This window comes from Pogona vitticeps, chromosome 3, assembly GCF_051106095.1.
Source record: "Pogona vitticeps strain Pit_001003342236 chromosome 3, PviZW2.1, whole genome shotgun sequence".
In the NCBI taxonomy this organism is placed as follows: domain Eukaryota; kingdom Metazoa; phylum Chordata; class Lepidosauria; order Squamata; family Agamidae; genus Pogona; species Pogona vitticeps.
In genome coordinates, this window is record NC_135785.1 from 259,472,589 (window position 1) to 259,494,311 (window position 21,723).

Here is a 21,723-nt window from a genome sequence, read left to right on the forward strand (position 1 = left end):
TTGGCCATTGAGAATTCCATTATGCTTGAGCTTGATGGAACTAGCCAGCATGGAGCCATAACATTTGGTGCTACTTTTTGGTTTTGTTGGAGATAATTAGTCAGATTCCACCAGGTAGGAAGTGCAGAGCTACTACAGAGACTAACTAGCAACTCTCTGAGACTAGAAGAGTTCTCAAAGGAAATTTGAAAGCCACCATTGTGGGTACTGTTCCCACTTGAACTGCACCATCTGCACAGATACGGTTTCATGGGTGGAAAAAGAGTGGATCAAGAGTTCCTGTCCTTGCTAAGGATTGCAATTGTTGACTTGCTTCCAGCTGGATCTAATTTCTGATTCAGTGTTTCGATTTATAAGCAAACTACGAGGCTGAGATGAGTTCAGTGATGATTATCTTAGGGATCTGCATAGGATTTAATTTTATTGCTACCTTCTTGTTCTGGATAAAATGAATTTGTACCGTTGCATACCAATGATGTTTATTTAGGGTGAAATGCATGATATGTAACCCTAACTCTTAAATGTTGCTCACATTATGTTCCCCAGCAATACAGGTAAGGATGTTGTGAGATTGTCTTGGTTGTTAACAATTACTCCAGAAACTGCAGTGTGAAATGTGTCCAAAAGAAGAAAAAGAATACACTCCAACTGATTGAATTTTTATCCAAAGATCTCTGAAGAGGTGGTTTCTAAGACGATTATTGACTAGCATATTCTGTCTTCCTGCTTGAGCACCCACTGAGACAGACTCATTACTGGGGATGCTTGCTGTGTGAAATTAAGATGTCCAGTAGATCAGAAAGATTCAGTCATGATGGCTTTGGACAGCCAAGTTAGCAGAAAAGCCATGTGGATGCATGAAGCAAATAACTTGCTTTTCCTGTATAAATGTGTGCCGACAATCAAGCATGCGTTCACAGGTGCAGATAAATATTGGAGTGGATGTTCAAAATCTGACAAATGTCAGTATTTACCTGTGACAGCCAGTAGTTCCAGACTAATTTGGTGAACGCCTGAAGACAAAGAAATAACATCTTTGACCGTTTACAGTCATCTAAGTATAATCGTCAGTATTCACTTTGATTTGCCTGACAAATGGGAAAGGATCATGGTTCCACAAGATCCACGTAGGGTTGTCAGGACTGAAATATGAATGTTAACATACACAAAATGTTAGATATTTGCGATGATGCTTGTATGTATATATTGTTACGTGTATGCATTGGTAGAGTAGATCTATGTATATTTGGAAGTGAATGTTCCCGAAAGCTGTATTATGTGTGTGTTGATACATGCTACACGTATGAGTCAGTGGTCCATCATTCTAATTCCATGCACAGCTGCACTTAGAACCACTGTGGGTTGTGATGAGGTCACGCTTCATAGGTGCATGTCTCACTTGGCTTCATTCATGTTTCCATATGTATGTAGAAACATAGCAAAGCAGACATTGCTAGAGACATTGCAGGACAACCTCATTGAGATGGACATTCTCACCTCCTCCCGACATGACGGTGCTTACAATGATGGGTACGTTGACACTTAACGTGGTCTTTCCTCTTCTAATTGTGCCTTCTGTGATCCTTGCATGACAAATAATCATATTCTTTTTTTCCCCTCCCTGCTCTGCTTTCTGCCTTGCATAACCTAATCTGACCCGATTTTTCTCTCTCTCATCACCCCACGCCTACTCTCACACCTTTAAATTTTTTTTAAATAAAAACAATGAGGTCCTTGAGTATATGGAACACAAATTGTCCTGTACATATTAATGGCAGCCTCGTTAATATGCTGATTCATAGCATCTCATTGGCTCCCTCTCCTGACACCGTGAAAATCATTTCACTAACACAAAGGCAGCTGTGGCAGTTTAACAAACGTTCAAGACATGGTGCTGGGTTTACTTTGACTTAAATGTCCTAATCTGATGTTTTCCATGTTTTTTGTCTGGATTGCGGGGGCGGGGGGGGAGTCTTTGTACTCTTTTGACAATCTTGATCATTCTCTTCAACAGCACTTCTGTTTATTTTTATCAAGGGAGAAGGCCCAGTATTTTGACCTGAGCAGAGAAGAATTGAGTATATTTCAGGGGTTATAGGGTTGCAATATATTATACCTTTGAGGAAGAGACATCCTTGTAAAAGTAATCATAATAGCAACACAGATGAATACAACATGAGACTAGTTTTTACAACATAATAGGTTATTACTTGTCTTATTCTATCGCTATGGTCTTGAATACGTACACTTCAGCAATCTTGCTGGAAGTGAGCAGGTTTCCAGCTGGTGAGCAGCTGGATAGATGTCTGCTGGCCCATTCTGTGGATTCTCTTCCATTCCATAGTAGAAACCCAGAGCATAAATAAAATAGGTAAAGGTAAAGGTTAAAGGTTCCCCTTGACAATTTATGTCCAGTCATGTTCGATTCTAGGGGGCGCTGCTCATCCCCGTTTCCAAGCCATAGAGCCACAGTGTTGTCCGAAGACAGTCTTCCGTGGTCACATGGCCAGTGCGACTTAGACACGGAACGCTGTTACCTTCCCACCGAGGTGGTACCTATTTATCTACTTGCATTTACATGCTTTTGAACTGCTAGGTTGGCAGGAGCTGGGACAAGTGATGGGTGCTCGCTCCGTCACGTGAATTCGATCTTACGACTGCTTGGTCTTCTGACCCTGCAGCACAGGCTTCTGCGGTTTAGCCCACAGCGCCACCACGTCCCATCTAATAAAATAATAAAATAGACAACAATTATTACCAAATGAGTTAGCTGGATAACTCAGTGAGTTAGATACCTGACCATGGAGCCAGAAGTTGCAAGTTTGATTCCCTGCTGTGCCTCTTGGGAGAAAAACCAGGGGATGAGTAAGTGGTATAAGCATTCATTCTTACACACAGTTTCTCCATGCAAATGTGCTGTACTCCACTTCAGCATGTCGAACAAACAACCAGATAAGGAATTCCTTTTAAGAGCCCCTGCATGCAGATTCTGGCATTGTTGATGCTGCTCATTCTCTTGTTGGTAGGATAACTCTAATGTTTTCTACATGTCCATTTTGTTGATGGTGTCGTTCTCTTTATGGGATGTATGTGTGTAGAAAGTATATACACGTCAACCAAAGGGAACTCCAAAACTCCCCTAACAAAAGGATACAAACACAAAGCAATTTCCCCCTCTCTACTCTGTACAGGATGACAACATAGGGGACAGGAAATATGCATATAATCTATATATTCTTAGTGCTTGGTGTGTCTCATTATAGATTTCTTCCAGACCCATCATTGATGTTGCGAGTTATAGGCCGCACTCCTACACACACATTACCTGGAGTAAAGCCCCATTCGACTTCTGAATATACTTGTATGGGTTTGCTGCTTCTAATAGATGTATTTCATTTTCTTTCTTTCTTTTTCTCATGCTTTGTTTTTCTTTTAAAAAAAACAAACCAATTCTTTCTCTTCAGTGCATGGTACTCTGTGTGTTCCTTTCGTTTCTCTTTTTCATTTGGCAAGGTGTTTATGCCTCTAATATTTGCTGTCAGAGAGTCTGTGGCCTGAAACCTCTCTTTCTTTCCGCAGGCACTTCCTTTTCAAACCAGGAGGCACCTCTCCCCTCTTTTGTACAACGTCGCCCGGATATCCTTTGACGTCCAGCACTGTGTACTCGCCTCCCCCTAGGCCCCTTCCCAGAAGTACATTTTCTAGACCAGCCTTTAACCTGAAGAAGCCCTATAAATACTGTACCTGGAAATGTGCTGCCTTGAGTGCCATTATCATCTCAGTCACGCTGGTGATAATGCTGGCATATTTTATTGGTAAGCTTCCTTTCCTTTCAGCTGTTGTTTTATTCTTGATGTGTGTGTCTTTTTTTAAACCACCTGTGAAAATGCTGGGGGCTTGGGAATGGCTCGTGGATAAAAAGGGGGGAGGGGCTCTCTTGCCCCAAAATTTGGGGAAGGTGTTCCGCATCCAGGTCCTGAGCCATCTAGGTGGGGGGGGCACTAGCGCGGTGACAGAGACGCCGCTGGAAAGGGATCAAAAGAAATTTGGCCCCCTCTGTGGAATGGGCCAAAGTGAAGCTTTGTATGTTGTATTGCCCCGCATTGTGAGTTTGCTGTTTTGTGCTGAAAGAGCCTTTGGGAATTTGTTAGGCGGATCCCCTGCCCGGTTCTCACGAAGTCCAAAATCTAAGGAAAGAGTCTGATATGGAAGAGTCTGAGATGGCAGTCTTCCTTTTGGGAGATTTTCCAGTTGACGTCTATAACAACAGAGTGCCTCAACAGTATTGGTATTTTTGTCCTTTGGTGCAAACCCATAAATTATGGTTTGTAAACCAAGAATCCAACTTGTGAACGCAGATTCCTTTTATGTCTTTGAATTTTCCGTCAAAGCCTCCCTTCCCTTTTTTTTTCCCCTTCGTTTGCTCATCTGTGGCTACAGAATGCTAGCCCATTGATGTGTAATGGTGATTCCTATTATAACCTTCATTGATTAGGAAACAGGTTTAAATCTGCAGTGTTCCTCTAGCGATACTACCTTTGAATCAGAATCTCCTGCCCCTTATATCTGGTTTAAATCCTCTAATGAGTTATATACTATTAGAAAATACATTAGTTGGTCTTGGAGAGGAAGGTGACACAGCTCTAGATACCTTTTACAAATATTATACGTCCACCTCCAGTGAATCCTGTGATTTCTGAATTTCAGTAGCTAAGTGTTCAAAGGCAAAGCAGGGCTTTGAAGAGTTCTAGCATGTTCTGTTTAGAAGGCAGGAATGACATTAATTGTTGCAAAGCTGTATTTCCTCAGCCTGACGAGAATGTCAACGCACTGTCCCCTGCTCCTGAATCAGGCCAAGCTACTGACAGTCCGAATATGCTACTATTGCTTTTCAGCCTTGTGGCTCTTCAAAAACCCAGCCCAGGAGGGGGCACTTGGGGTGTGGTGGGCTTGAGGGGTTATAAATGAACTAAAGAAAAGAAATAAGTTGTCTTTTTAGATGGATGAGGCAATTTAGGGTGCTTTAATTATTCATCTTGGATTCTACCCATGGGTCCTCATGCAATGCATGTTTGGGTCTGGGAGTCAGGGGGCATAAAGGCAACATCTTATGGTCTGTTGAGCCCAGGAGCTCATACTGTTTCCCTGCTCTCCAGCCGATCGGGAGCGGACTTTGCTTGTGACGGCTTGTGCGGAAGGCAGTTTCCACTCTGGTCCACCTGCGGTATATATGCATTCTTGCATGCAAACTGCCTCAGTCAGTTTCAGTTGGATTCCAAGCGCAGACGAAGACACCATGTCTCATGCAGCACCATCGAGTTGGGTCTTCAGATTTTGTCTCCACTTCCTGCAGGCCATCCATCTATAAAATGTTAGCATTAGAACGTGGCCACAGGTTGCGCCTAGTCGTTGAAATAAGAAAGTCCTGCCTTCGTTTGGTTTGCTTGAAATGTGTTACTAACATAGGCCGTCTCTACTGCCATTGTTCATCTGTGCAGATAGAGTTTTTGATGGCTAATTCTCTCTCCCCTTGTCTCACCCCACCTCCCGGCTGTGGATTAAATTCATGCTTTTTAATGTGTCCTGCAATTGAATCAGAAGTGATTCATCAGCCAGAATTAAATTGGTAGCAGCTTGATGGAATGTGCAGTCGCTTTTCATTGTTTATCAAATGTGTTCATCACGGACCCCCATTTATCTTTGCGCTGCTCCTGTGCATCCAGTAGGTATTGGGAGATTACCATTGCATATTAGAAGAGCTTATTCCGAGCTCATGTAGAGCTGTGGTGTATGTCAAAAACAGACAGGCTGTGTGCGTGTTTTTCTACCTTGCAAAATAGGATTTCTCTTACAGCATTTGTCAACCTTGTGTGATTCATCTTTTTTTCTGACTAGTTGGATCCTAATTCTCTCAGTTGCTTGGAAAAACGTGGAGGTGCACACACACTGTTCAAGAGAGCGATAAAACCTTGCAAAAGAGGTGAATCACAGGGTTGAGATGGGATGGGGTGGCTTCACAGTGCTTATTTCCTTTCCGCTCTTTGGCATTATTAAGTTGCTACCAGCATGTATGTATGGAATGGGCAGAATGATAGTGCACACCATGGGGATTCTCTTGTGGGAAGCACGGGGGTGGTTGGAAACTGGCTGCACCATTGCTGTTTTGAGCATCACAACCAGGTATGCAGTACATCAAATCCTCAAACTCCCAATTTACCAGTGGAGGTTTCAGCAGAGCTTGAAAAAGTTCCTTTATTGACTGCAAGTTCCAGAATTTATTAGTTGTCCGTGCTGTTTGGATGAATCTGAGATGGGTGGTATAATAATAATAATAATAATAATAATAATAATAATAATAATAATAATAATAATAATAATAATAATAATAATAATAATAATAATTTTTCCTTGGCACTTGTCCTGACCCAATTAAGTGAAGAGTACCACTCTGGTCTGAGTTGAGTCTGTTGGGAAAGGAAAGACTGAAAATGTATGTTGATCTGTTTATTTCAGTGGGATCTAGGTTTAACTGATAGAGGACATAATCCTGTCTGCCCAAAGACAAGCTGAATTTGCACTAGAATACAGTGGTCCCTCGCTAGACAGTTACCCCGCATGACAGTTTTTTCGCTAGACATTGAGTTTTTGCAATCGCTATAGTGATTTGCAAAACAGTGATTCCTATGGGGGAAATTTCGCTGGACAATGTTTGGTCCCTGCTTCGCAAACCGATTTTCGACAGATGATTTTGACAGCTTCCTCCGCGCTCGCAAAACAGGTGTTTTCGGGACCTAAGCTTCTCACGACAGCGATTTAAACAGCTGATCGGCGGTTCGCAAAGCGTCTTTCCTATGGCTGATCTTCACTAGACAACGACGATTCTTCCCCATTGGAACGCATTAAACAGGTTTCAATGCATTCCAATGGGGAAAAGCTATTTCAGTGGAACGGATTATCATCGTCTAGCGAGGCACCACTGTACCTGGATCCAAATCTCTCCTATCCAAAAGAAATTACAAGGGCCACTCTCACATTGACCTACATTAACTTTGTACCAGCTGTGTTGCTGGGTTTCTAGGGTTGAATGCATTCTGGATGAGGTGTGTCTCACCTCCTCCCTTATCCTGCCCTCTTCTCTACATCTCCTCCTTTTTTCCTCTTTTTTTCTTTTGTTTGTTTGTTTCATGTTGACAGAAGAGGGTTCCACTGCCATAAAGGCAAACTTTACCAACTGAAGGAGTTTTCTGCCGGCAGGAAAGGCTGATCCCTGAACCCCACCCCGTTGACATTCCTTTGAGTATGTTGTACACCTGGAAGCAGCTCTATGAATTTTTCATGTCCTATGTGATGAGTCAGTCACATTAGGCTGGCAGGATGCTACCCCCCAAAAAGGAAAGATAAAAAGAAATTCTGGCCATGTTGGGCTGATGATGATCTTCAGTAGTAATTAGTAATTTCTAAAAGAACTACTCTAATTCAAAATTAATTGGTTCAGCTCAGCATAAACATATTTAATGAGGAGAGCTGATATCAGGCCCACTGATCTAATCAGCAGGTAGGAAAAATGCAGATATTTAATTAGATTTAATGAAAAATTGTGTTTAATTTCAAGTATAATCAATTATTAATTAATGTAATGAGTGACTCTGACTGGGCTTTCTAATTAACTCATTTAAAAATTATGAATAACCTTTTCATTTGTAATTATTTTCTATGTCCTGTCAAGCTGAAGATAAAAATTGTATCCCATTAAAAGAATACACCTACCACCCTTGTTTTGCTCCAAATTTCATTGGAAGTTCTTATTTTGATATCTGATTCATTGTGTGTGGCTTTTTTAAAATCTTAATTTATGAACCATGAAATGCATTTGTTCACTTTTAAAAATACACGTACAGGATATTTTATTCATTACTTTATGCTGCTAATTTGTGGGAGGTGCAGGATGTAATTTGAAATAAAATTAACAAACTGTATTTCATGATGGTTTCCATTACTTTTAAGAGAACAGTCAGCTTTGCTTTGTTCCCTTGAGGCTTCCAAACAGTATTAGACAGTTTTCCAGACTTGGCTCATTGATCCCAATGTAAAAAGTCAACCAGCTGCAATTGTAAAAGCACCACTGTCGTCTGTGGTTTGTTTGTGGTGACATTCAAACCAAGCAAGGAGCCAATTCTCCAGCTTGTTTTGCTCTTGATAAGCCAGAGAATTAACCCTCAAATATTTCCGAATTTATTTTATTGACTTCTGAGGACAGAGACAGACCAAAACTGACTCTTCCCATGTTCATAAATTGCAGTAAACAAGCCATAGACTCTGACTTGTTTAGTTCAGGGGTGGACAACGTACCAGGGTCTAACAATCACACAAGGGGAGCGCACTCTGCCATTTTTCATATAATTGCTGTAAAAATAAGCAATTCTCTTTTTCCCTTAACAAGCCAGAATTTTCACTTATCATGATGCTGGTATACTGCCCCATGACAGAAAATTGTGGTCCCCCCCCCCCCGTGCTTTTACCAGTATATCATCAAACCGGTCAAGAGACCCAGTAACCTCAAATACCTCTGAAGGGCATAGCTTGGTGAATGTACCAGATAATGGGTATCTTTCTTGAGCCCTTCTGATCACATAACAGAGTAGCTGAGCACACAGTTTACAGTGGACTTCTAGCCAGCTGGGTGGTATAAAAGTCAAATGGAACAAGCAAATAAAATAATCACAGGATTGAAATGTGCCAAATGATGGCCCAAATCCTGCTACTTACAATGGCAAGCATAACACAAAAGTGCAACCCAGTCCTCAAAAGATAACGTCTACACTAATATCTTAAACTTGAGGCAATCTGCATTACACTGGCATAAAATCCCAATAGGAACCTGACCATAGAATCATAGAATAATGAAGTTGAAAGGGGCCTTTAAGGCCATCGAGGCCAATCCTGTGCTCAATGCAAGAGTACAAATCAAAGGACCTTTTTTTATTTTTATTTTTTGTACTGAAGCTCATAGAATACCATTGCCAGTATAGGCACTAACGTAATGGCTTTGGTGTTCTGGAATTTATAGTCTAAAAAAAGTGACTTTTATGATAGTCCGCATCATAGAATTCTGTATATGAAAACTAAGAGACAGAAGGTCTTATTCAAAATGGTCTACCTACACACCAGAAGTTCAACTTCCGTTTGAAAATAAAAACCATTTTATGGAATGTTGCACTTCGGTTAGTAGTGTTTTACCAAAACTTTTGTAATCGTAAATAAATTTATGAGATTTTTTCCTCCCGGCTTCTCCTTCCATCCCGGGTGGGGGGAAAAAACAATAGATTAGTATGACATCTCCCCCCCCCCCCATCTTTGAGGTGATGCTGGAGACTGGCAAAATCGGATCCCATAGAAACTGCATGACTGATGTGATATGTAAACACTACAGATTTCGTGGAAATCTTCACCAGGCTGACTCACTGTTTCTCGAGAAATAATGGGCAAACAAGAAGATATAGTTTTATTAACTTGGAAGCTGTTATAGCCTTTCTGGGATTAAGCAAACTGTGATTCAGCAGCTCTTCCCTCTTTTGACACACTCACTGCTATGTGTACAGAGAGGCAACGTTCTTCTCAGTTTTCTATGTACTCCGTGCACGGTGCCATCAATGTATGCAGAACAAGAATTTAAAGAGATGGGGAGAGAAGTGCACCAGGGTAAAAGTGAGCAGACCTGTGGAATTTCATATTTCAAGACTGCCATTGCAAGGTGGGTGCCCAGCACTGACATAGTGGAGCCAGAACTCAAAAGCTTTGAGGCTCCAGGACTTTCTGCTTAGCAGAATCTGTGATATCACCAGCTACATGCTTCAGATCTCCCTGTCCCCTCTGAGCTGGGCTGTAAAGATCCCAGAAGCTGGAGAAAAATAGATTTTCTAAGGAACATTATATTGCTGCAGGCTGTCTGTACTGTAATGTATGTGTGGTTTAGTCTTGAGTGCTTCATAGAAGACCTGGTTATCATTTGTAGATCTGGATCAATCCCAGTTGTGTATATCTTTTTTTGGGAATATGGATAGTGGATCTGCCTGTGGGGTATGTCATGGTGTCCTTGCTTTTGAGCTTATGAACAGAGAAGACAGGTTGTATAGTAAGAGGACTGTCGGGTGGAGGAGAATATGGAGAACAGAGTGGAAAATTGCTGGTGCTATTCCTTGGATATAAGAACAGTGGATCTAACAGCCTTTGTTCCTGAGTAAGCCTACCCCACGTTTCCCTTCTGTTCTTGCATTTCAGAGGCATTTTATAAAGCTGTCTTTTCTCTCTTAAATACAGCACCTCATAGGCCTTGGTAGCTAGATGTAAATGTATGTTTGATTCTGGGATATCAAAGTTGGGTTTTGGTGTCAGAATCAGAATTGTGAGTCTTTTTTAAAATTGAGTTTTAAAACCAACTTTACTGTCCCCGTTCACTTCTTCTTCTGCTGCTGCTGCTGTTGCTGTAAAATGGGTTTTCTCTTCTTTTTCCCTACTTTTAATTTGTTCCTGAAACAAAAGTGCTTTAACATTAAACAACAGACAGTGACCCAATTCACGAAAAGTTTATTTCATCCTCAATCACTGGAAAGGGGGAGGCTGCTGTGGTTGTGGTTGTTTTAGGCTATTGTGTAAAACAGAAACCACACAGCAGTCTCTGATTGCTAATCCAAGACCCCTTGTCTCCTGTCCTTGAAGATGACCCAACCGAAACCTTAAGGATGTGCAGATCTTACTTCAGCTCAATGCCAGCCCTTCAGCCTAGTGTTTAATGATCTCTCCGTTAATTCCACCCTTGAGTTTTACAATACCCCCTTGTGAGTATCCCTGGGAACCTGATTCCATAAAAGAGCACCATCTAAATAAATAGGCAAATGGCTGCTCTATAGGGATATACATTGGCCATTGAAAAGTGTCTAGATCATCTCTCTCTCTCTCTCTCTCTTTTACTCTCTGGGGTTTTCTTTTCTGCAGTTGGAATGGTGGGAACTAGTGACTGTGTAGCCCAATTAATACTCCTCTCATTAAGGAGCTTGCAGTTTTGGAGGAACAAAGCTTTGGAAGCGGTAGGTTGAGTACTGTTGAGCTGGGACCGAGTTTATCCAGAATGATTCCCCCTAACCCATCCTCAACAGGCCTCCTTATGAAAGATTTGGAAGCTTACTATCACAAACCAGTTGTGGTGCTGGGTTTTTTCCCCCAGACTAAATTTCCTCCAGTAACCTTATCAAGTTTGTGCAACTGTTACGTCAAGCAGAGTGCAGCTAAGATTGGTTGTTGTGGGTTTTTCGGGCTCTTTGGCCATGTTCTGAAGGTTGTTCTTCCTAATGTTTCGCCAGTCTCTGTGGCCGGCCTCTTCAGAGGACAGCACTCAAAGGACCAGAGCACAGGTTGCTGTCCTCTGAAGATGCCGGCCACAGAGACTGGCGAAACGTTAGGAAGAAGAACCTTCAGAACACGGCCAAAGAGCCCGAAAAACCCACAACAACCATTAGATCCCGGCCATGAAAGCCTTCGCGAATATATTGCAGCTAAGATTGTCACCTGCTCGCCGGCCATTGAGTAGTCCTTTAGCTGTAGGTCTGAAGGACAAGCCAGGGTTTTTTGAAAGAGGAAAGGAGCAGATGACTCCCCCCCCCAAAAAAAAACCAAGAGGGGGAAATAGTTTCCAGTTCAACCCTGTCTGTCTCATCCTCTTCTCTTCCTTCCCAGTTTCAGACTTCCAATGTGAGATAATTATAACCCAAACTACATTTTCTCAGTTCTTGAAATCTGTGCTGCTGTTGGAGGCCTTCTGTCTTTTGTTGTGGGAGAACAGATTTGTCTTTTGTTGTGGGAGAACAGATTTGTGTGTGTGTGTGTGTGTGTGTGTGTGTGTGTGTGTGTGTGTGTGTGTGTGCGCGCGCGCGCGCCTGATTAGGGGAGCGTCTTTTGAACTTGGTGCTATAGGTTTGGATGGCAGCCATGGATAGTTCTGTAGCCAAGGGGCTGCAGAAATGTGAAATGCTTGTTCTGAAAATAACGGCGTTAGACGATACAAGATCTCACACCAGAATTGTCCTTCTCAAAATTGATTCGTTACTCCTGCCGCCCGCTGCTGTCCTCCTCCTGCATTAGCTGGAGTGAAAAGGTAACCTGGAAAAATGCTGTAATAGTTTGGCCTTTCTCTTCCAAAATGAACCAAGACCTCGGTTCTGACATTTAAAAGCAGCGGAGTAAGGGAGATATACAGCCCTATAGGAGCAGCAGAAAACAAGCATCCTTCTGTGCCAGGAAATAATTGTTTAAAAATGTTAAGAGTGATCTTCCAGTTCAACAAGCAGCCCAGAGCAAGGAACAAAGTACAGGTTTAACTGAAAAACAAAAATAAACTTAAAGCTTATCAACCTTCTAATGCAAAAAAAAATGTCAGACAGGAGAGCCAAAGGGCAGGGCAAACTTTATTTCATCTCTTTTTTTACTCCCACCAAATCAAAATCTCTCTACAACCTCAAAAGGATTAGGTGACATTATGCTCTGGTTACCCTTGTACTTTTGTGCAGGTTTTCATCTTGGCATTACCGTAGTTCCACCGGTAAGGCTCCAGTTCTGTATTTGCTGCCCTTCTTGTGAGCCCTTCTTGAAGGCAAGAACTACAGATAGCCATCAAGATGCTAACTTCAAAGACCAGAATCCTCTTGGCTTCTTTAAATCAGGTGAAGCCAGGAGACTAGTCCTGTGGCATTGCTTCCTGTAACCTCCTTGAGATCACTTTACTGGGAGAAAGACACGGTAAAAATAAGGTGAATAAAAGCAAACAATTGGTATAGTTCTTTTGTTGTTTAGTCGTTATTTCCAACTCTTCGTGACCCCATGGACCAGAGCACGCCAGGCCCTCCTGTCTTCCACTGCCTCCCGGAGTTGGGTCAAATTCATGTTGGTAGCTTCTATGACCCTGTCCATCCATCTCATCCTCTGTTGTCCCCTTCTCCTCTTGCCCTCACACTTTACCAACATCAGCGTCTTTTCCAGGGAGTCTTCTCATGAGATGGCCAAAGTATTGGAGCCTCAGCTTCAGGATCTGTCCTTCCAGTGAGCACTCAGAGTTGGTTTACTTCAGAACGGATAGGTTTCTTCTCCTTGCAGTCCAGGGGACTCTCAAGCGTCTCCTCCAGCACCACAATTCAAAAGCATCAATTCTTTGGTGGTCAGCCTTCTTTATGGTCCAGCTCTTCCTTCCATACATCACTACAGGAAAAACCACAGCTTTGTGTATGCAGACTTTTGTCAGCAAGGTGATGTCTCTGCTTTTGAAGATGTTGTCATCTTGGTTTGTCATTGCTTTCATCTTAGGTATAGCTCTAAGATCTGTTTCTGAACAAAGATCGAGGAATCCCAAACTGCTTTGACTTGTTCCTGCCTTAATCAGGGGAGTCTGAACTTGATTACCTTAGAGGCCCCTCCCAGGTCCATTATTATATGATTCCATCGTCTCTGCTCTTACCATCTTTCTCTGCTTCCCAGCCTGCTTACAACTAGCTTTTTGGGCTTTCTCTCTCCTTCTTTCTTTCATTCTTTGTCTTTCACCTCCCTCTGTACAGTCACCATTTCCAAGGGTGTGAGCGCCTGATTAAGAAAGAAATGTGGAATCCAAAACAGATTTCTGAAGAAAAGCTGCAGTAAAGAAAGTGGATTTCCTTTTGTCAAAGGGAAAGACCATACCTCCAAAACTTCATAACTTTGCTTGTTGGTGAGGAGGTAGTTTGCTAAGCTGTGCTAAGCCTTAGCCGGGACATGAGGGTAAAATGTTTGATTTCCAGAAAGAGACATGTAGGGAACTTGAGTTTATTGGAAATCTATGTCACCTACAATATTAGGCTTTAAACTCAATTCTCTAGGAAAATAAGCTGCCACATATTACCGTATTTTTCACACCATAAGATGCACTTTTCCCCCACAAAACAGGGGGGATGGAAAGTCTGTGCGTCTTATGGAGAGAAGAAAACAGATTATATTTTCCTGTTTTCCTCTCCTAAAAAATTAGTGTGTCTTATGGAAAGGTGTGTCTTATGGAGCGAAAAATACGGTAGGTGGAAAGAGAAGGACACACCATATGTGTTCAGAAATGCTTTTCTATATTCCTCATGGTTCATAAAAGAAAAAATGTTACAATGCCTGGTCATGATTTGTGATTCCATTAAATGTTAGTATACAGGTGCCATTTGGATACCTGCTTGTGTTTCCGAGTCCTTTCAGGGAACACAACCATTTCAATGAAATGATTTAAGGGTTTCCTTTACACACGCTTCCAGGTAATTGGGTGTAAAGGAATCTCTCACCTATTGTGAGATTCCTGCTGCTAGTTTTAATTTATTTTTTGAAAAAAGGCAGGAGAGCCAGTCTCAAAACCCTATTTGTCTTGTCTAGCTTGGGTGGAATGGCATTGGGCAAGTTGTTTCTCTTTCAGCGTAAGGTGCTTCATGGGGTTAGAAGAATAGTCTATATGTGACTTTGGTTAAAAAAAACAACAACCCAGAACTAATAGGTAAGAATCTGTCACCTTTGCTCTTTTCAGAGCTGCAGGTGTCTGCAGGTGAAGAATAAGGTCCTCTAAAGGGGCACTCACTCTGAAGGTACAAGTAGAAGTCCAAAACTGAGCCGAGGGTCCATGGAGCAAGTAACAACTGTGAATGTGCCAGTCAGGGTCACTCCATAAATCAAAGCCTTTCTGAGTCAACTATGCAAAGAGGAAGTAGAGGAACCATCAGGAAGAGTCATGGAGGAGGACATGGGTGGTGCTTTCTAGGCTCCATAGAAACTGCAAAGCCTTAGGGGACAGTAGTCTCTCTGTTCATTAGGCTCTGTAGAAGGTGCCTCTTAAGAAAATGATCAAGGGAGTCCCGTTTTCCCCTCGTCAAGGGAACAAGGAATGCTGAGAGCTGAAGACAAGAGTCAAGGAAGGCTGGAAGTAAAAGCTGTTGTCAACCGTGGGACATGCCTCTATTACCTGATTTCAGTCTGTCATCTCTCTTCTAACAGCTGTAGACCTAGTCAGCTAATCTCAAAAGCGAGAATATTTTTGAAGATGCTAATTCTGTTTCAACCGTACTTTGAGCCTGCTGCATTCTTTATGATTAGGAGGGTGTACTTCCTTAGAGGCTTCTTCCCTGCCTAGAAGGACCAAGCCCATTCTGGCTTAGGCTCCAGATTGCCAGTTCCAGCCCTCCACCCAAAGTATGTTCTCTTTTGAAGAAGACTCAGCCAGGCAGGATATGAGCAGCCTATTCTCCATTCTTGTTTTCCCTTTCTGTGAGACTGGGACACCTCTCCCCAGGATGCTAGAAGAATAGAAATATAAGTGTCTGCGATGTACCTCTGGTTTTCTAGTTTTTTGTTTTTTTTTTTAAAAAAAAACCTATGTTCAGCAACAGACAGTGGTGGATGACTTTCTCTCAGTAGTGTAGAACAGTGGGAGCTGGTGACTCTGGTTTTTTGGATGCAGTGAATCCACTGTGGGTTTTATTCTGAGCACCCTCAATAGTTCCTTTAATAAAGCTTGGAGCAGATTCGCTGCCTGGCATCACCAGCTTCCACTGATCCAGCACATGCTGGAAGGATTTGGGATGCCTGACATCTCCCGCTAGAAAGATCAAATAGGAGGTGATAGGAAAAGCCCTTCTTTGCTTGAGCCCTTCTAAATGCAGCTGTCTGTCGAAGTAGGTGATCCTGGGCTACATGAATTGCCAGTCTGAAAAGTCACAATGAGACACGTTTCTGAATCACCGGTTGGAACTTTTAATGCATGTATTTTTTTTATTGTTCAAAGCACTTAGCAGACATTATTTCAGTAACCCCTACCACCATACTGAAAATTAGCTTGTCTAAGATCACGTGTGTGAGCTGTGAGCTGAGAGTTGTACCCTTTGGGTTAATGACTCAGACACTTAGTCATTATGCTATGCGAGTTCCCAACACTGTGGAAGATGAGGGTTCCTGGAGCGCTTTACGAACTGTTAAGGGGGTGGAGAGGGAAACAGTGCTCTCATCATGCTGAGGACCTGGCAGGACGGACATTCTCTCTGTCCAGTTCCTGTCCGATTTTGTAGCGGGGGAAACAAGAAGAGATGAAGAAGTTGGACTATTTCCATTCTGGTTTGCTAAGAACATTACGCCTCAAGTCTTAAATTCACTTGTCATGAAGGATTTGTTTTAACGGTGATTATAAATCCCGAATTGTATAAATCCCCAAAAGGTTGGGGAGAGAGAACTCCTGTAAACTTTAACAAGAGTAGTGTACATGATCAGATGTACTCCTTGTTTCATACCCTCAGTTTCAGCTTTTGCCCAAAAGGTATCTATGAGGATATCTAAATCACACAAACACCCCAGCTCTTAATAACTTCTGAAAGAAGGTCTCCTCAAATCTCTGTCTTTATTTCATACTTATTACCGTGAAATAGTCTATTTTAGTTGCAGTGAAATGCAAACAGAATGACGGAGAAGGAGACACGTTTCCCATAACAATTCCTTTCACTGTATTTAAATACCTATTTTTATGTGGTTGTTGTTTAGTCGCGTCCAACCCTTCGTGATCCCATGGACCAGAGCACGCCAGGCCCTCCTGTCTTCCACTGCCTCCCAGAGTTGGGTCAAATTCATGTTGGTCGCTTCGATGACACTGTCCAACCATCTCGTCCTCTGTTTTATGTGGTAGTCATTCATAATACAGTGGGGTCTCGACTTAAGAACTTAATCCGTATTGGAAGGCAGTTCTCAGGTCGAAAAGTTCTTAAGTCGAATCTGCATTTCCCATAGGAATGCATTGAAAACCATTTAATCCGTATCTGCTCTTTTCGTCCATAGAAACTAATGGGAAGCTGCTATTCCGCCTTCTGCCACTAGAGGGGGATATTTTTTCTTTTTTCCTTTTAACCTAAGATGACTTAGCTTTTTAAAAAAGGGAAAAAAGAGTTCGTAACTCGAATCTAAGTTCGTCAGTCGAGTCCATATATTCCTATGAGAGCGGTTCGTAAGTCGAAACGTTCGTATGTCGAAACGTTCGTAAGTCGAGACCCCACTGTATCAGGCTTGGACTAAGCTATGTGCCGCCAATGTATGTCTGTGAAAGGACCAAACAGATGATTTCAACTCAACCACCTTCTTTTCTGTCTCCTAGTTTTATTGCAAAAACATGGCTCAAGAAATCTTAGAATAACTGAGTTGGAAGGGGCCTATAAGGCCATCGAGTCCAACCCCCCACTCAATGCAGGAATACAAATCAAAGCAGATCCGAGGGCTGGTTGTCTAAATTCCTCTTGAATGCCTCCAGCATTAGACCACTCACCACCTCCCAAGGTCACTGGTTCCATTGCCATACTGCTTGCAGCATAGATTTTGGGACACAAGTCAATGTGGCTTAAAACATGCACACACACATTCATTGATACTTTACAGTGGTGCCTCGCTTAACGAGCACACCGTACAACGACGAATCTGCATAGCGATCCCCTTTTCAGGATCGCTAATGCGGAGGCATACCGATCGTCCCAATGGGCAAAACTCGCATAGCGACGATCGCTAAGCGTTTCGCTCACCGATCTTTGCTTTGCGATGCCCGCGGATCAGCTGTTCGGCGGTTCTAAAATGGCCGCCGGACGCCCGAAATAGCCGCGCGCAGTGTTTTCGCACCCTCCCCTCCCTACCGAGGGCGCGAAAATGGCTGCCGCTATGGAGGAAACTTCGCTGAACGGTACGTTTAGGGCCCATTGGAACTCATTAGATGATGTTTATTGCGTTCCAGTGGGTTTTTATGTTCCGTTTAGCGATGTTTTCACATAGCGAGGGTTAATCCGGAACGGATTAAACCTCGCTATGCGAGGCACCACTGTACTTCTGTTCTAATCCCAGTAGTAGTGGATTTATAGCAAGAGAACTGGCTCACTGTTTGTGAATTGTTCAAACTTGCAGTAATAAGCAGCTTTGGCAATATTGTTTATTTTTGTTTCATGACTGTAAAAATACAGTTTCTGTGTTCTCCACATAGAGTGGGAATTTCTCAAGTTTGTAATTTGTGGCTTTGGGAATATAAAGCACATCTTACATTGATTTACAAAGGCCTACATCTAACTGTCAGTCCCAATTAGTGATCCCCAGTTAATTTAACTGGTAAACAGTGGATCAACTTTTGTGTAATTCGTATCAATTCAATGTTTCTACTCTAGTCGGGTCAATGGGATTCAAGTTCTTACACTTTACATGATTCTTTGAACATTGATTAAACTAGTGATTCTCAACCTTGGCTTCCTAGATGTTCTTGGACAACGACTCCCAGAAATCCTGGCCAGTACTGCTAGTAGTGAAGGCTTCTGGACATTTTTGTCCAAGAACATCTGGAGACTTAAGGTTGTGAACCACTGGATGACTAGGATGACTAGGGAAGGTGGAGGAGAAGTGAAATAATATATACATTATGCTTGCATAACAAGACCCTTTGTTCACCAACATATACATTATACTGAGATGCAAAATCTCCAGAAATTCTGAAGCCATGAGGGCTGCTCCTAACAGGCGCTGTGTATTTATTGTTCTTTAATATTGTAGACTTTGGTCTGCAAATTTTCATGCTAAACATTTTAAAGTAGTAAAAGTTTGCCTTTAAAAAGCATTTTGTTTATTACAGAAGAGGAGACAGTTTCATCAGAATTTCTCCCCTGGTTTCCCAGTTTCTGTTTTTTACACAAGAAAATTTGAGCATTTATTTAGGATGAGGAAATCGGGGGGAGGGGGGAATCATCTTTCTCCTTCCATAATTTTTTTCCTCTTAGGACTTCACATCTCTAGCCACAAAAATCATAAGGTGTTCATAAGTACATCTTGTTGAATCTTACTAACCATGTCTGAACATCTTGTCTTCACCTGGGGACTATATTAGGAGATGCTGGCCATAGTTATTATGTGCTATCAAATAGTTTCTGACATATAGTGACCCTATGAATTAACGACCTCTGAAAGGTCTTTTCATTAACATCCTCACTCAGGTCTTACAGACTAAAGGCTGTGGCTTCCTTTTTTAATTTTTTAAAATTTTTCCTCTGACACCAAGCCATCACCAAGTGAAGAAAGAGGTTCCATTTAGGGACCATAGCAGGCAACTACAGGGCAAACCTGTCCATGATTTTATGGAATTGAGACCAGGTCTCACAAAGCGTTCAGGTCTTACCGGTGACACCTTTCATGAGCTCTGGAAAGCCAAGTGGTTCCCAAGTCTATGTAAAAAGGACACTGTGACACTTATGTGGAACCTTAAATGATATATTAATTATGACAATCCATATCATCCTGGCATTGATAAGTTCACTGATTCCTGCAGTAGGATAAGAACTCTGGATCTTGATTTAGGCCATAGGTTATCATATTGAACTTCTAAGTAAATTGCAGTGTAGCCGCTTTTTCCTGCAGTCTCCCTTCCAACTTTTGTTCTTGTTCTTGTTTTCTTTTCTTTTATTACTATTTTAAGGAAATAGTAGTGGAAGCTGAACACGTTCCATATGCATTTTTGATATCACCTGGCAGGACAAAGTTCCAAATAGAGTAGCCCAAGAACAAGCTGGACTTTTTAGCATGTACTGTATACATTACTGAAACAGCGATGTATACGTTGGCTTGGGCATGTTGTGAGGATGGCTGATGGTCGGATTCCAAAAGATCTCCTGTATGGAGAATTAGTGCAGGGAAAGCGCCCCAGAGGGAGACCACAGCTGCGATACAAGGATATCTGCAAGCGGGATCTGAAGGCCTTAGGAATGGACCTCAACAGATGGGAAACCTTGACCTCTGAGCATTCAGCCTGGAGGCAGGCGTTGCATCATGGCCTCTCCGAATTTGAAGAGACCCTTGTCCAGCAGGCCGAGGCCAAGAGGCAGTCACAAAAGCAGCAAAACCAGGGAGCTGGACAGGGGACAGATTGTATCTGTCTTCAGTGTGGAAGGGATGGTCACTCCCGAATTGGCCTCCTCAGCCACACCAGACGCTATTCCAAGACCTCTCTTCAGAGCACGTTACCATAGTCTCTTGAGACTGAAGGATGCCTAATCTCCTAAAATCTAAGGAAATATGCAAATAAGCAAGTACTGTAACTCTATAAAATATAATATAGAAAGAGTAAACTACAGAAATGAGATTGTCCAGACAAACAGTGGGTAACTTTCACCCTTCAGTTATTTTGCAGTTTCAACTTCATGGAAGACTTTTCTCTAGCTTTTTGCTTGACTCCTCTACAAGTCTGCTACCATATGCCTCTGTGATATAGTGACGTTCTTTTACTAGGACATTATACTTTCCTATTGTTGCGTTATAGGATCACCAGTCCCACCAGGCAGATCAAAAAGCTCTTGATCAGTTTTAGCTGACTTCAACCTCTTATTCACCCCTTTTTAGCATATTAAATACACCAGCCATTGAATTGACTGGTACAGAAATGGCTATCCAGGGAGAACTTACCTTGTTAGCTGGCCCAGGGCAGAAATTTGACTTAACAGCTCAAGGATCTTACCCTATGACAGTGTCTATGCTTGCAGTTGCCACCACATTATCCAGGGAGGGGGGACATGAGATTGTGCTGGGAGGGGTAAATCCCTTGTGAATGAGTCGCTTTCCTTCTGAGGTTGGCCTGATCCAGCTGCCAGGCTGTGTTGAATTTCATTATTGATAAGGCTCTTAACACCGATCTGTCCGGCTCCTCTAGATTTATATCTCCCCCCCATGCCCTGTGCTGGATTTTTACTCAGGTTCTCTGGAAGGGAGAACATCATTAATTTCACAATGTCAGCAGCTTAATCAGCCCTCCCAGACTTGGGTCCATTTGTAACAATTTGCTAGTCGTTTTGTGTAGAAAAGAAACCCACTTCTCTTCCTCTCCATTATCCTCTCTCTCTCTCTCTCTCTCTCTCTCTCTCTCTCTCTCTCTCTCTTTAGCACTCTTCTTTTTCTTTTTTTTTTAAAGCATGCTTTTTTATATAAGCGAAGCTCATCTGGGAGAAACATGACAAGCAAGTTAGGATAAAGCATTCTTACAGCTTTTCCCATACAAAGAAAATCATAGATTGGTCTCACTCAAACTTTCTTGGCTCGGTGAAGTGTTTCCCATGTTGGTAACATCTGCCTAAGTCTGTGTTCTTTTTTCACCCCTCTGTCATTCTGTCATTTAATATATATATATATACTCAAGCTTCATGTGAGCACAGTTGTAACGCTGAAAGCCCCCAGTTCAAGACAAAGAGCAGTGCACATTCCTTTGCTATGTAGAACAGCTCCCCCCCCCTCCAGTCCTTCACTCATCCACTTGTGGGGAATTCATTTCCACACTGAATTCTCTAACTCTCCCTCTTTCTACAGCTCCTGGGCTTACCCTTCTGCCTTGGCAATGTGCCAGTCATTTCTGTGGTCTGCATTCTTCACCCAATTTCTCCGCTTTCTTATATCTAGCACTGGGCTGGGTCTCAGCCGCTGTTACGAATGGCTGTGCCGTTCATACCTTTTTTTAAAAAAAAAAAATAGCCATCACCTGTTCTCACTTTTGGTGGCTTCCATACAATCTCTTAAACTTTTGAGAGTCCCCTGGACTGCAAGGAGAACAAACCTATCCATTTTGAAGGAAATCAACCCTGAGTGTTCACTCGAAGGACAGATCCTGAAGCTGAGGCTCCAATACTTTGGCCATCTCATGAG

At 42.3% G+C, this 21,723-nt stretch overlaps 1 protein-coding gene across 13 annotated transcripts in view; it reads left to right on the top strand.

The window, feature by feature from the left end:
* Window positions 1-21,723, top strand: part of TENM4 (teneurin transmembrane protein 4) — a 427,285-nt gene that overhangs the window by 193,425 nt on the left and 212,137 nt on the right. For 9 of the 13 annotated variants that reach the window (XM_078390190.1, XM_078390188.1, XM_078390192.1 and 6 more), the window contains 2 exons: window positions 1,432-1,530; window positions 3,580-3,815. In XM_078390190.1, the coding sequence (XP_078246316.1) occupies window positions 1,432-1,530; window positions 3,580-3,815 (335 nt within the window). The remainder of the gene's footprint in view (window positions 1-1,431; window positions 1,531-3,579; window positions 3,816-21,723) is intronic. The other 4 variants (XM_078390195.1, XM_078390196.1, XM_078390197.1 and 1 more) reach the window with 1 other exon arrangement.